This window comes from Phoenix dactylifera, chromosome 3 (genome assembly GCF_009389715.1).
Source record: "Phoenix dactylifera cultivar Barhee BC4 chromosome 3, palm_55x_up_171113_PBpolish2nd_filt_p, whole genome shotgun sequence".
Classification (NCBI taxonomy): Eukaryota; Viridiplantae; Streptophyta; class Magnoliopsida; order Arecales; family Arecaceae; genus Phoenix; species Phoenix dactylifera.
The window spans coordinates 21,959,796-21,972,426 of record NC_052394.1 but is presented as its reverse complement, the minus strand read 5'-3'; the positions used below and the strand labels follow the sequence as shown (position 1 = coordinate 21,972,426).

The following is a 12,631-nucleotide window of genomic DNA, read 5'->3' as shown; positions in this document are numbered from 1 at the left end:
TGGCCTGAAAGCCACCGGTACCGAAACGGTATGGTACATGTAAGTATGTAACGACCCAGGACCTCACCCAAAAAGACTAGCCGAAAAGTATTTTTTGGGTTCCCGCTAAAAATTCAAATTTATTCAAATCTAATCACAAATACTATGATCGACTCGTGGTTAGCCTCTATAAACTTATGTTGCAGTGTCTCCTAGTCCATATAAACTATGAGCCGAGTTCGTTCTAATATCATTTGTCATAATTCAAAATCTCATTCAAAATAGTTAATTAGAAATTATTTTTTGGATTTCTTAGTTCTATATAAGTATCAAAATTTCATCGACGAATAATCGATGTGGAACTAAACACGTAAGCACATGTCCTTACGATATCATATATTTCATATTATCTTATTCGGATTAGTACGGTGCATCATGATGATAATTTCTCGGTCAGTCAAAAGTCGATATGAGAGCCTACAGTTTGGTACAATTTTCGTGCTTCACAAGCAAACCGTTGGACCTTCCCATCCTTCCCATAAGACATTATTGCAGCATGAGCAGACATATGAGCTTAGGTTGACGTCACGCCCTAGAGCGTGAAAGGGATGCATGACGGCGACCACCTCTCTCATCAATCAGATTCCCTGTAATTGCTGTACATTTTTAGATCAAATAAAACATACTACACTACAAGAATACATGTTTAGCCATAAAAAATATTTATTACCACCAAAATATCAAAATAAAAATACTTGGTGTCACAAATTTAGTCTCAAAAATTAGTAATAAAATATACTTTTATTATTCCAATAATATTTCATAATAAATATTTTATTTTGATATTTATTAGCTATAAATTATAAGTTCATTGTAAAATATTTTGTTACTGATTGATTTTTATATACAAATATGTACTATATTATTATTTTTTGATGGTTGTTTCAGTTATGGATTTCAAAAGGTTTAGCAACAAGCATGGACTATTGAATCCTTTCTCTTCTCCTTCACTTTGCTTTACAGAGAGCTGACAGAAGACCACTCCGCTTTGCTTTTCTTTTGGCCAGGAAGCTGACAAAATTTTTAGTCGAGTGCTTGTCAGTGTACATCAGGTAAGGTACAGGGGAGACAGGTGCTCCTGTTTGGGCTGCGGTTGGCCAAATCAGCAGCACATCAGATACTGCTGTCCATCATAGATGATAACCTTTGTCCCATCTTCTCCAACGCCTCTCTCCCAGCCACTTGATTGGTACGGTCTACTTTCTCCGGAGCACGGAAAAACCTTGATGACAAACGTATATACTCGAAATTTCTGAAAAAATACATAACGGCTAAGGTTATGTTTTTTTTTTTTTGCTAAACGCTAAGGTTATGCTTGGTTGCTGAGCTGTTATAACAGGAGAGAGCCATTCAGGTTGCAGCTGAGTCCCTGGCGTCCCCAGCTTGGTTGCTCGGTGGATGGCTTTTGATTAGAGGTAGTAATTTATGATTTGGCTCACCAATTTGATCTGCAAATGACATACTTCAAATAGATTTGAATTTAACATAAACGAATTTGGATCGTAAATGAGTTAACCAATCTAAATTTATTTATTAAATGGGTTGGATTCAGATTTAAACTTTTGATCTATTTAATCTGTTTTGACTCGTTTAATAATTGAATTGGATTATGATCCGACCTGTCTAACCTATTTAAAACCTGATTAACCGATTTCTGAACCTGACCTACTTAACATGTTTAACTTGTTTATATTCATTTAACATGTTAAAAATCCATCTAACTCTTCTAATTTGACATGGCCTATTTAATAAATGGGTTGGATTGGGTTACTTATTTAATAAACAGATCAGAATCAGATTTGAAATTTTGACCTATTTAGTAAATAGATCGAATTTGAGTTGATGAATTTTTGACTCGACTTGCATCCAACTCAACTTGTATCTAACCCAACCCGACCTGATTGCTACCTCTAGTTTTGATCACTAGATCTGAAACTGGTGTACCGCCTTTTGTTGATCTTTGTGGCCATAAAATCTAAATAAATGAAAATTCTTAGTATCTATTATTATAATTATGTAAATCAACAATTTAATTATCCGTTGGAGAAGAGATGGAATGAAGTTGTCGTAACTTTCCTCTGGTTATAGAATCCGAATGTTGAAACAATTCTATAAGAGATGGACTCTAAGAATTAGCAAGCTACAACCACCGGAACAAATCCATCCATATCCATATTTTAAAAGCATACTAGAGTGATTCGTAGTCTACGATGCCGATGGCAATTTTATTCATACGATTTTTTTTTTACCAACATTAGAGCTAGGTTTAGCCCACCGGAACAAGTCCATTCATATCCATTTTTTAGTTAAGCATACTAGACTGATTCTGATCTCACTTGCGTTTCTTCCTTTTTTTCCTCTCTATTTTATTTCCCTCCATAATTATCATCTAAACTCTTGATACTGTTTCAAAAATGTCAAGCCCGCTTCTAAAAGTTAAATTCCAGTTCTGCAGTTCCTCTGTCAACATCCCAAACATTACTTGCAATATCAGCATATATATTTTATAATTAAATAAAAAATATTAAATAAGAATTATTAATGTTGATGTAAAATTGCAGTCCGACCATGAGGCATTGGAGATCGGTGCTAATGAGCTTGGTGAATGTTGTTGAGGTGGGTTCGAACTGAAAAGATTGACGGTTGTGATTGTGCTCAAATAAAGAAGATGATTTGACATTAATCTTTTAACCTAAAAACAAAAAAAGAGAGTCCACTTGCTAGGGTTTGTCTGATGGAGACCTTCCGATATCTAAATCAAATAGAAAAATTAGAAAAGCAATAGAGACTTGAGAGTGTGTAACAAAAAAAATAAGCATCAAGAGAACACTCATAAAAGTTCTTCGAGTGCTGCATATATAGGCAAGGATTGGCATCCGTTATCGAGTGGGGAGGTTATACAACTTAACTGCTCGGTAACCGTCCTCCAATTATGCATGATAGCTTAACTATGCACAAGGGTCAATTAAGGCGTCAATTAAGATAATCAAAAAAAAAAAAGAAGAAGAAATTTTGTGTTCAAATCTTGTAATATGTATTTTCTAATTATTTTAAGCTTAAATGATGCTTGTGGCACTCGTGCGGATTTGTTACATAAAAAATAAAAGGAGGGGTCCCAATTCTTTTGTTGGTTTGAGTAAACCAACTTTAAATAAATAGAGGTGGTTGCAGGAGTTTAATCTGCTTCTCTTTGCAGGTGTGCAGTTCAGTAGGCCAGCAAATAGCAACAGAGAGGAGCAGAGCGATAGCGAACCGTGAAGCAGCAGCGTCCTCAGTATCTCAGGCAATGATGGGATCTTATTCTGTCCTTGTTTCCCCGTCCATGTCTTAACCTCTCAATTACATCGATCCGACGGGTACGACGCGGAAGTGGGACACTGGTTTAACTCTGCGGTCCGGCCTCCGTACGGAAAATAGATCCACCGAGAGTAGCGTCTACGAAGCAAAAATGCGCGGAGAAAAGAAGTACGCCCATTTACGGGATGCATCCAAAGAAATATCGTATGCAATAAAAAAATTTTCAAAAAAAATATAATGTTATGGTATAATTTTTTTTTGACCGATGCCAGACGACTTTCTAGATAAAAAATTTCGAATATTAATAATATTCATTCTTTGAGATAAGATTCTCAAAAAAAAAAAAAAACTATTTTTTTTATTTTTTTAAAAAATTAAATATATTTAAAAAAATAGTTCAATTCATGTAAATTCTAGTTTGGACGCGGTCGTGACATATGCTTTTTTTTAACTTGTATTATTACATTTTAGTTTTAGATATTCATAAATATATCTATTCTAGATTGGTTTAAAAAATCTAATTTATATAAAAAAAAAGCTCGCTCATTTGGCAAACGAATTGATCATAATATTGCGACAAAATAGCATTTAGGACCCCTTCCATAGTTTACTCTAGATATAGCATCAAATAAGCCTGAAGAGATAATAAAGATATTGAATAATAAAGAATCAAAAAATATATTCAAATATTTTTGCTAATATATACTAACCAATATATTGAAGAAAAAGAATCTATTATAGCTTTGCGGGGTCATTCTTATATGAATGAGCTGGTTTGTTCTGTTTTTTCTGTTCATATGTGTGTGTTGCTTCGTGGTTGGATAGATTCCATCAGTTAAGTAATGGATCGGTCCAACCAAAAACCACTGTGGATCTAGAATGAATTTAATCATTTTTCATGTCTTTCTTCTTTTTATGTCCGGTGAAAGGTGACTTGTAAAGAGAGGATAACCGAATCGATCGGCAAAAGGAAGAGAGCAACATTGTTAGGGCAAAAAGTGGTGGCGGTGATAAAGTAACCAATAGCAGGGTAAAATGATCGTAGTGCGGTTGCCGGGCGGCCACTTCTTTAGCACCCATCCCAAGCAATAATTGGAATTATGGGCATCAAACTACAACCATTTTTAAGCCCACAAAAGGTAGCCTTCTACGTATGTATTTGGCTTTTGAAAATTTCCGCCAATTAATGTTATAGAGACTTCAGACTCAAGAAAAAAGAAAAAAAAAAACATGAGAGAGAAAACCTCCAGCACTACCCCATACTCCATAGTGAAAGGTTATAACCATTTCCATGCCCATCCTGTTACCACGGCCCATGGGCTGATGATTTGAATTGGCAATTGGTGGGCCAACTCGGGCCCAAGCCCGGACCATGCCCAAAAAAGACCCCCTCGATGCATGGTGCTGGATGGTAAGAGTAGGGAAGAGAGCTAAAGGAAAAGTAATGCACTACAGATGAGAGAATTAGATTTGTATCTAGGAAACTAATACTGGGCGCGTAACTCAAATCACAGAGAGAGAGAGAGAGAATTTGGTGGTTGAATGTAGACCATGTATCCCAACTATTTAGAGATTTGGTAGATACGTTATATAGTTTATTCCGTACTTCTCTTCCTTTTCACTTGTTCTTTTTCGAGAAAAAAAAAAGAGGAACAAAAATCCTGTTCACTCTTTTAGAGAGAATGGAAAAGTCCCAAAAATAACACACAATGAGAAACTTCCATGCAGCAACATTGCCCTGCTGTGAACTGCCACAGCACATACATTAGCATCTTCTTCCAGGTTGATGCAGCTTAGGGAATCAGAGAAGTGGAAGACAACCAAAAGAATTTTGGTAATACCCATGCCCTTTTAGAGCATGATTAAGAACTGGGCCAGGTCCCTTTGACCGGCCTAGAAGCATACTTCGGCTCCAAAAAAAAAATTGGCATGTGCTGCGCGTGTATTTGAAGGAAAGAGACTCTCGATCGGAGTTTTCTTACTCCCCCGAAATCATCGGATGGAATTCAACTCTGGGTCAGATTCCAGTCGCGGTCGAGCTTATTCAGAGGCCCTCTCAGTCCTTCTTCCACTCTACTGGAGGTCCAACCTCGATTGGAGATCTCTGTTGGAGGATTTTCTTGAATCCTTTGCACCATCTCCATGGCCAATCGCCGCCAAAAAACCGGCAAGGCCCCTACCATCTTCAAGTTAGTCCTCTTCCTTCTAGACCTTTTGAATTATCGATTCTGACCGATGATCATTAGAATATGGCCAAGAAGGGAAATACCCTGTTTTCGTTTATTTTTGGAATCTAACCCTATTTTCTTCTGATTTGGGCTACCTTCGTAGCCGACGCTTGTCGCCAAAGGCTATTCTTGATCCCCCACAGTGGCGGAAAGCTGTGGCCATAGCATCGGCTATCGGGATGCGTTGGATCTACGGTTTAGGTGGTCATAACCTCTATTTTGATCTATTTTGGCACTGCCGGCAACTAGTCGCCGCTGGCCTCTAGTCATTGCTGGCCGCCAGTCGCCGCCGGTCACCCGTTGTTCTGCCGTGGCTTCCTAACCCCGAGCACCACCCACAGCCACCCTCTTCCTTGATTAGAGAAAGAAGCTTTTTTAAAACATAGCTATGATAGTAATTATTTTAAAACATGTTATGTTATAAAATTTAGAAAATATGATTGGGCAAATTATGAAATTTGTTTTATATGCATGTATTCTCAGCATAGCTATGATCTATCTCTAGCAATGGAGATTATTCATTGGCCCTGTTGACTTATAATCTGAGAAACTGGTTTCGACATCGAACCATCGATGATTAGAATAGTGGTATTTGGTACTTTGTGCATTCTAGATTACGTGACCATAGCCTGAGGTTAGATTTCTAGTATCGATTTATAAAAATAATAGTAAATTTCAAAAGCGATATATATATTATTCAAAAATTGATTTATTCCCGTCAACATCATATTTTTTAATTATTTATTTATTTAGCATGCTTAGACCTGTTGTTATGTCGCTTACTAGGCTAGTATAGCTCATTATTATTTCTTTTTTTAGATTTTGAATCATGATCGCTCAGGACTTGGGGGAGTACGCTAGATCTTTTGAAGATATTTGCAGTTATTGAAGTCCTAATTTGGTCTAGTTTAGTTAGAACAATTTATTTGATTTAAATTAGTTAGTATATTTTGACTTATGTCACTCTAGAATAATTGATTATAAGAATGACTTTGTTTAGATCTTGATTGAATCAGCTTTCGAGGATCGAAGAATTATTATTACTGATTTGGAATTATTATGATTTGATTTGTAGCCTTGCATGCTCGCATGGTCCATCCTACATATATGCTTTAGGTCTGGGGAGCGCTACAGCCTACAGGTTTGGGGCGCGACAATTTTTTAGATGAAGCATGCCATGTATAAAAAAGGGGGGACCACATGCATACCCTGCTTACATGCAACAATAGATTGAACAGCATATTTATTTAGCAGTTAATTACTCGGCTACTTTGTCTAAGTTTTACAATACTCTATTTTATCACATATCAGTTTGTTGCGTGTGACGATCACGAAACACAAAGCAAGGGGCAGTTTCACACTGCTATCTCACAAAATCAATTCAGCTAGGCTTGTACTGGATATACGAAGATCGCAGCTCTCATGCATGGACGTATGAGTTTCTAATCGATCTCGATCATGATTCAAATGCATTGCTCGATCGTGATTTATTAAGAGAGTTGACAAACACGTAATTCTACACGATTATGGCAGCATCAAACATCACAACATTTGCTGCACAGCTACTAGCCCTCTGCTGCTCAGTGCTATTTTACTAAGAGTCATCCCAACAACAGAATCAGATCTCTGTGACTTTCTTTTATGTACGAGAAATGTCTCTCTCATACATCTAATCGATATGTTCTCAACTTAGCACCCTTGGAATATCTTCTCAGAATTAGCTGAAAAAGGTTCCTGATGAATAAAAAGAGCAAATAATAAAATAGCTCCAGTGAAAATAAGATCGAAGGTTAATAAGCATTAATTCCACGTTGACATGTGCTCATGTTTTTTCAGCATAATTATGAAGAGATCATAAATTAGTAAGGGAACATATTCACTTGAAAAATTGTAATATATACGAGTGCAAAACGGAGAACCTCGTTGAGAGATGGGATTGTCCAGCTAATGTCTACTTGATTTTTTAGAGAAGGTGCAGAAAACAGTGAGGTTTTTAGAAAAAAAATAGAATTTCCAATCATTTAAGCTCTAAATGGTGAGAAATTTTAAAATATTAAAAAAACAATTTTTAAATCTAGGGACGAATTAGTTACTTTCTTCGTTTTGATCAATAAGTTTATAGACAAAGATTCAGAAATCACTGGAGCCATGTGCAAACATCCTAGTGCTATCCAATGTGGTCAACTATCCTCCAAAGAGGTTACTTCGAACAGCATGGGCCGGGCCCTTGGCCCAGGGACGCTCAGTCACATCCCACTTTTCTGCCAGTTGGTTCCATTCTCCACTCCCATGTCTCTTTCCTCTTTGGCTTTCTCTAAAAGAAGTCCAAACACCAATGAACAGGGAGGGGGGGGGGGGCAAGAAGAGACAAGACAGCTTCTCAGAGCAGATTGCGTCCATAAGATACTCTGAGAGAGGAGAGAGAGAGAGAGAGAGGCCAAACTACAGACCCTGGAAACCGGTTGCCTGTTTGGAGAAGGAAGGACAAAGCAGTCCGGATCCCATTGCCTTATTTTATGGAACAATGGTCTAGGACTTTGGCAACTGCAAGAAAATTTAAAGCACCATCTACCAACTTATATTTATAAAACAAAAAAAGAAATCCAAACTAGAGAAGGGGTTAAAAAAAGAGAAAGCAGAAGAGAGATTGGGAAGAACGGGATAGAAATCCAGCAAAACAAACCGGGAAAAAAAAGTGCAAATGGAATTAATTAGAGGAGTACCGCCACCCTCACTGTTCTTGTGGGTGGCGAGCCGTCGAGCCGGCATTGGTGGTGCAGGAGAGGAGACGCCAGAAGACGGAGTGAAACGCGGAAAAAGAGACTTCTCTCAGCTTCCTCGCCGCCACCACACACCCCTTCTTGTTCGTCTTCCTCTGAGCAGTCTTCTTCCAATCGCGAGACAGATCATTATCGATCAAATCGGAACTCTTCCTCCGATGGTAGATGAGGGCCCTCTCCTTGAGCTTGGCCAGGCATCGTCTCGTCTTCTCCGGCACGCTCTCCTTCTCCTTCTCCTTGGAGAAGGTGTAGCTCCGGAGGTACATCTGCCTGCATGAGTAGCTATCCACCACCGCCGGACTCCGAACCCAACTCCTCCTAATAACACCGCCGCCGCCACCTCCCCCGGCCACCGACTTGACGAACTCCGCGTCGGATTCCGGCCACCTGTAGAGGTTGACGTACGTGGCCCTGACAGGCACACGTGCGTCCACGCATCGCGACGAGGTTCTGCATCCAAGGGAGCTCATGATGCCTCTCGCGCTCGCTTCCTGGGGCTGGAGAGCTGCCTATATGTTCGTGGATTTGATTATGGAGGGAGGGAAGCTTAGCTCGGAAGAAAGCCGCGTCGAAAAAAGGTGAGGTCCATAGGTCGACATAAAAAGAGAGACGTGGAATCATGTCCTTATCCTAAAGCGTGCGAACGGATGACGTGGCATCATGCAGCATATTGACAGCTTAGCTGTAGCTCCGTCCGTTTCTCTCCTTCCATCACTGCAGCATGGTTATGGGCTAGGCCCACCAAGACCGTGGTGCTTGTGGACTTACATTACTCCTAAGGGCATTACATTACTCCTAAGGGCATTTTTATCCCTACACCATCCGATTCAAGGTGGACGGCACCGAATTAATCACCGGCAACCAGTTTTAGCCGGTGATGTGGCGTGGCTGGTGCGGTAAATAAGTCGAACCGCGTGGGTGGATTGAAATCGAAACGGATGGCAGCTTAGGTAAATAATTCCAAGTTTAGGGCTTCTTCGGGAATCGGATACAAGCCGCCGACGAGATCTGCGCTCTTTCCCTCACCTCGATCGTCGCGAAGAACTCCGGCATCGTCTCCTCCTTTCTCCTGTCCATTCATGGACTGCAGGGACGCCGTTGGTGCCCGCTTCCCGGCCGCAGAGCTGCCACTCCCCTTCCCCTCCACTCCCCCTGTTACCAGGCCCCCCGGCGGCCTCCCGCTCTGCCGCAGCACCGGGAGTGCAGTTCCGGCACCGATCCGCCGCCCCCGGCCAAGTCGCGTAGAGCCGCTCCACGAGCCCATCTCGCCGTGTCCGGAGCAAGGACAATATGAGGCCGATGGAGATCGGGGGGAGGCAGATGAATACGGCGGCGGCGGCGGCAGCGGAGAGGCAGATGGAGAATTGGGGAAGGGGTTAAAAAAATGTTTTTTTTTTTTTAAAAAAAAGAGGTTAGGCTGAGTCAGCTTTAGATCTGACTTGCCAGCCGTAGTTTTGACTTGACCAAATTTCCTAAATACCCTTTCTTATCGGACGGTCAATATATCTTGGACCTTTTTGTAAAAAAATATATAAAAAAAAAAGCTCATGACGACAAAACCCTATATCTATGGAAAGGTTGGGGTACTGGAATCTGATGCCACGCACACGTATGAGGACAGATGGACCCTCGGCTGGCTCTCGAGGATCAAAGGCAGGAGACAAGACTTGGTGCCTTCTGGCCGCGGCATGTGCTGGTCGTGCGCGTGCGCCCAGGTACACTACTGCCTCCCTCCCATCAATGAAGCTCAGATAGGGAGCATCTTTTTCGTTCATTCACAATGAATCAGTTGCTCAGTTGAATGATCGTTCACTAGGGGGGGGGGGGGGGGGGGGGGGGAACAAAATTATAGAATGAAGACAACCCAAACTCTGACATTCTCGAGCATTTCGATGGGCCCACAAGACTTGATCAATGGTGGCTCTACATAACAAAAAGGAGGTTGTGTGTGGAGTCTTGTGAGGCCAATCCTAGTTTGATTTCTTAATCTCAAGTTCTTAATTTCCCCATTTTCAGCGAATGCTTCCATTCTTGGTACAAGACTGGCTCTTCATCTCTTCCACTCGTGTGTGTATATGTATGTATATACCAAATGATTCCAATGGCATCATCTGTCCTTGACACCAGATAGATACCTGGCGTTAAGATGGACTCGCAAGGGCAATGATCTAGTACATGTACAGCATGCAATAATAACGTGCCATTTTCTCCTAGGAAATTGGTATAGCTAACTTGGAAACAAAGTGGCAAATCTGAAACCGATACACCACGTTAAAGGTAGTAGATGACGCGACATGATTCCATCCCCCAAAATCTCACAAGGTTCTCTGAATTTTCCAAGTTAGGCAGCGCTTCCTCTTTGAACGAAACCCAGAACAGTCGAGGGAATTCATCCCAGATCCGCTGACCAACTTTTGCGTCCTGGCTGTGACTCATCCTCCAATATTTCAAACCTGTGGATCTTCTGGCCGTCGAGCCACCGGTTGACATATGACCGGGGAGACATCGAAAAGAACTCCGGACACGGACTGTAAACCACATGGATTATTGGATTATCATTACCTTCACATTCAAACATCAATCCATTTCAATCTGACATGTTGCTCCATTTATTTCACTATTTCTATTCAAGCCCATTCTGATCGCTGCAGCCCATATTACGAAGAACCCTTTTTCTCATTTGCAAGTTAACGAAGGACAAGTTCCTTGTGATAGAAAGCATATAATCATGTTCTGGGCCAAACCCGGGCTGTGATAATCATATAATTATGTCATAGGGGAAGAACCTGTCATCTCTTTATCTCGTGCTGCAAGTTTAAAATACCACAGGCAAATACCATGATTAACATCATGAAGTCCACCTTCGACCAAACAGTTGAACGCCAGCACTTTGATATCCTTTGCGGCATTCACTCTTATGAAGAGCTACATTCTTGATCAACACAAGCTTTTCCAATGGCCGTCATCCCTACTGGTAACCTACCGAACCTTAAACCTGCCTTTCCGTCTGCAACTTGACTCCTGCCATTTTCATTACTGTAGTCATTTGTCAATCGCTTTAACCCCAAACCATGTGAATGCTGACCTTAAAGTCACATTGACTCTCTTAGTATGTATTTTCTAAATACTATACCTTAAATTCATATGGACTTCTTATTAGTTATTTTTTCCAACTCTGTACATCTGGAGTTTATTGCACGTCTATGTCAATATTGTAATCTCTGTAACCATGACATTATGGAGTTAATTTTATAAACCTCTCACTATCAAAAGAGATCATAATGACAGTTTTCCGCATGTTCTTTTTGTTTTGAAACTCTTCACTATTTCTTTATATAATTGATCATATGGATGTCATATACATCGTCTGTTACAGCTAAAAGAACCATAAGCAATGACAGTAAACCCGCTAATAAGAATTGTCCATCTTTTGGGCTTTTAATGATGAAAGGTATGCAGGTCTATCTCCAAGAAATGACGGCTACCAAAATCTGATATCTGAAACTCGTTATATTAAACTAAAAGCATGCAAAACCAGTTGGAGCCATCAGAAAATGTTGACGGGTTTTGATGAGTAAGTTCAAAGCATGGGGTGACCGAAATGAGCTCGATAGCAAAAGGCTTAAATTTTTCAACATAAAATTATGATAAAAACTGAGGCACAATTGCGACCTAAATAAATAAAAAATAACAATATTAATAAGGATAATAAGACAATGATATGCTAAAATTGAACAAGAAGCGCACACCCTGTATGATGAAGCATATTGCTCTGGCCAATGCATTTACATTTTAGAGTCAGCCGACCCACTAATTCTCCCTTGCAGGTGGAGCCTACCATTCATCCAGATTAATAATGGTGAGGCACATATGCAAGACAAGACTGGGAAGTATAGATTGTACCACACCACCTACAAACTTCAGCCGGGGACCAATTACCTACAGTTCTCATATATCAGTCAGCCAAGTTAAAAATACATGGTCTTGTTGTGACCAAATGACGCGATGAAGAGAAACTCTCTCAAGTTTATGACATTTTCACTAATCTAAAGATATTTATAGCAGACCCTTCAATTTAACACGGTTTTTTGAGCGGAAGAAAAGTTTTAACATTGAAACTGAAAAAGGACCAACAGAAGTATTTCCTTGCACTAACATTCAACTGATGCAAACATTCATGATAATTCAGGATTCGGAAAGACTAAAGACTTATCATATATAGGACAGGACATAGGGTATCATGCAAGCAACGTTTACAAACCAGATCTAATTCAACACAGTTTATAT

At 40.1% G+C, this 12,631-nt stretch overlaps 1 protein-coding gene across 1 annotated transcript; it reads right to left on the bottom strand.

Moving 5' to 3' along the window:
* Positions 1-8,184: 8,184 nt before the first annotated feature.
* LOC103702822 lies at positions 8,185-9,816 on the bottom strand. The gene has a single exon (XM_008785393.4). It carries the CDS (start codon positions 8,812-8,814, stop codon positions 8,296-8,298), a length of 519 nt encoding a protein of 172 aa, XP_008783615.1. The 5' UTR covers positions 8,815-9,816; the 3' UTR covers positions 8,185-8,295.
* Positions 9,817-12,631: the final 2,815 nt, after the last annotated feature.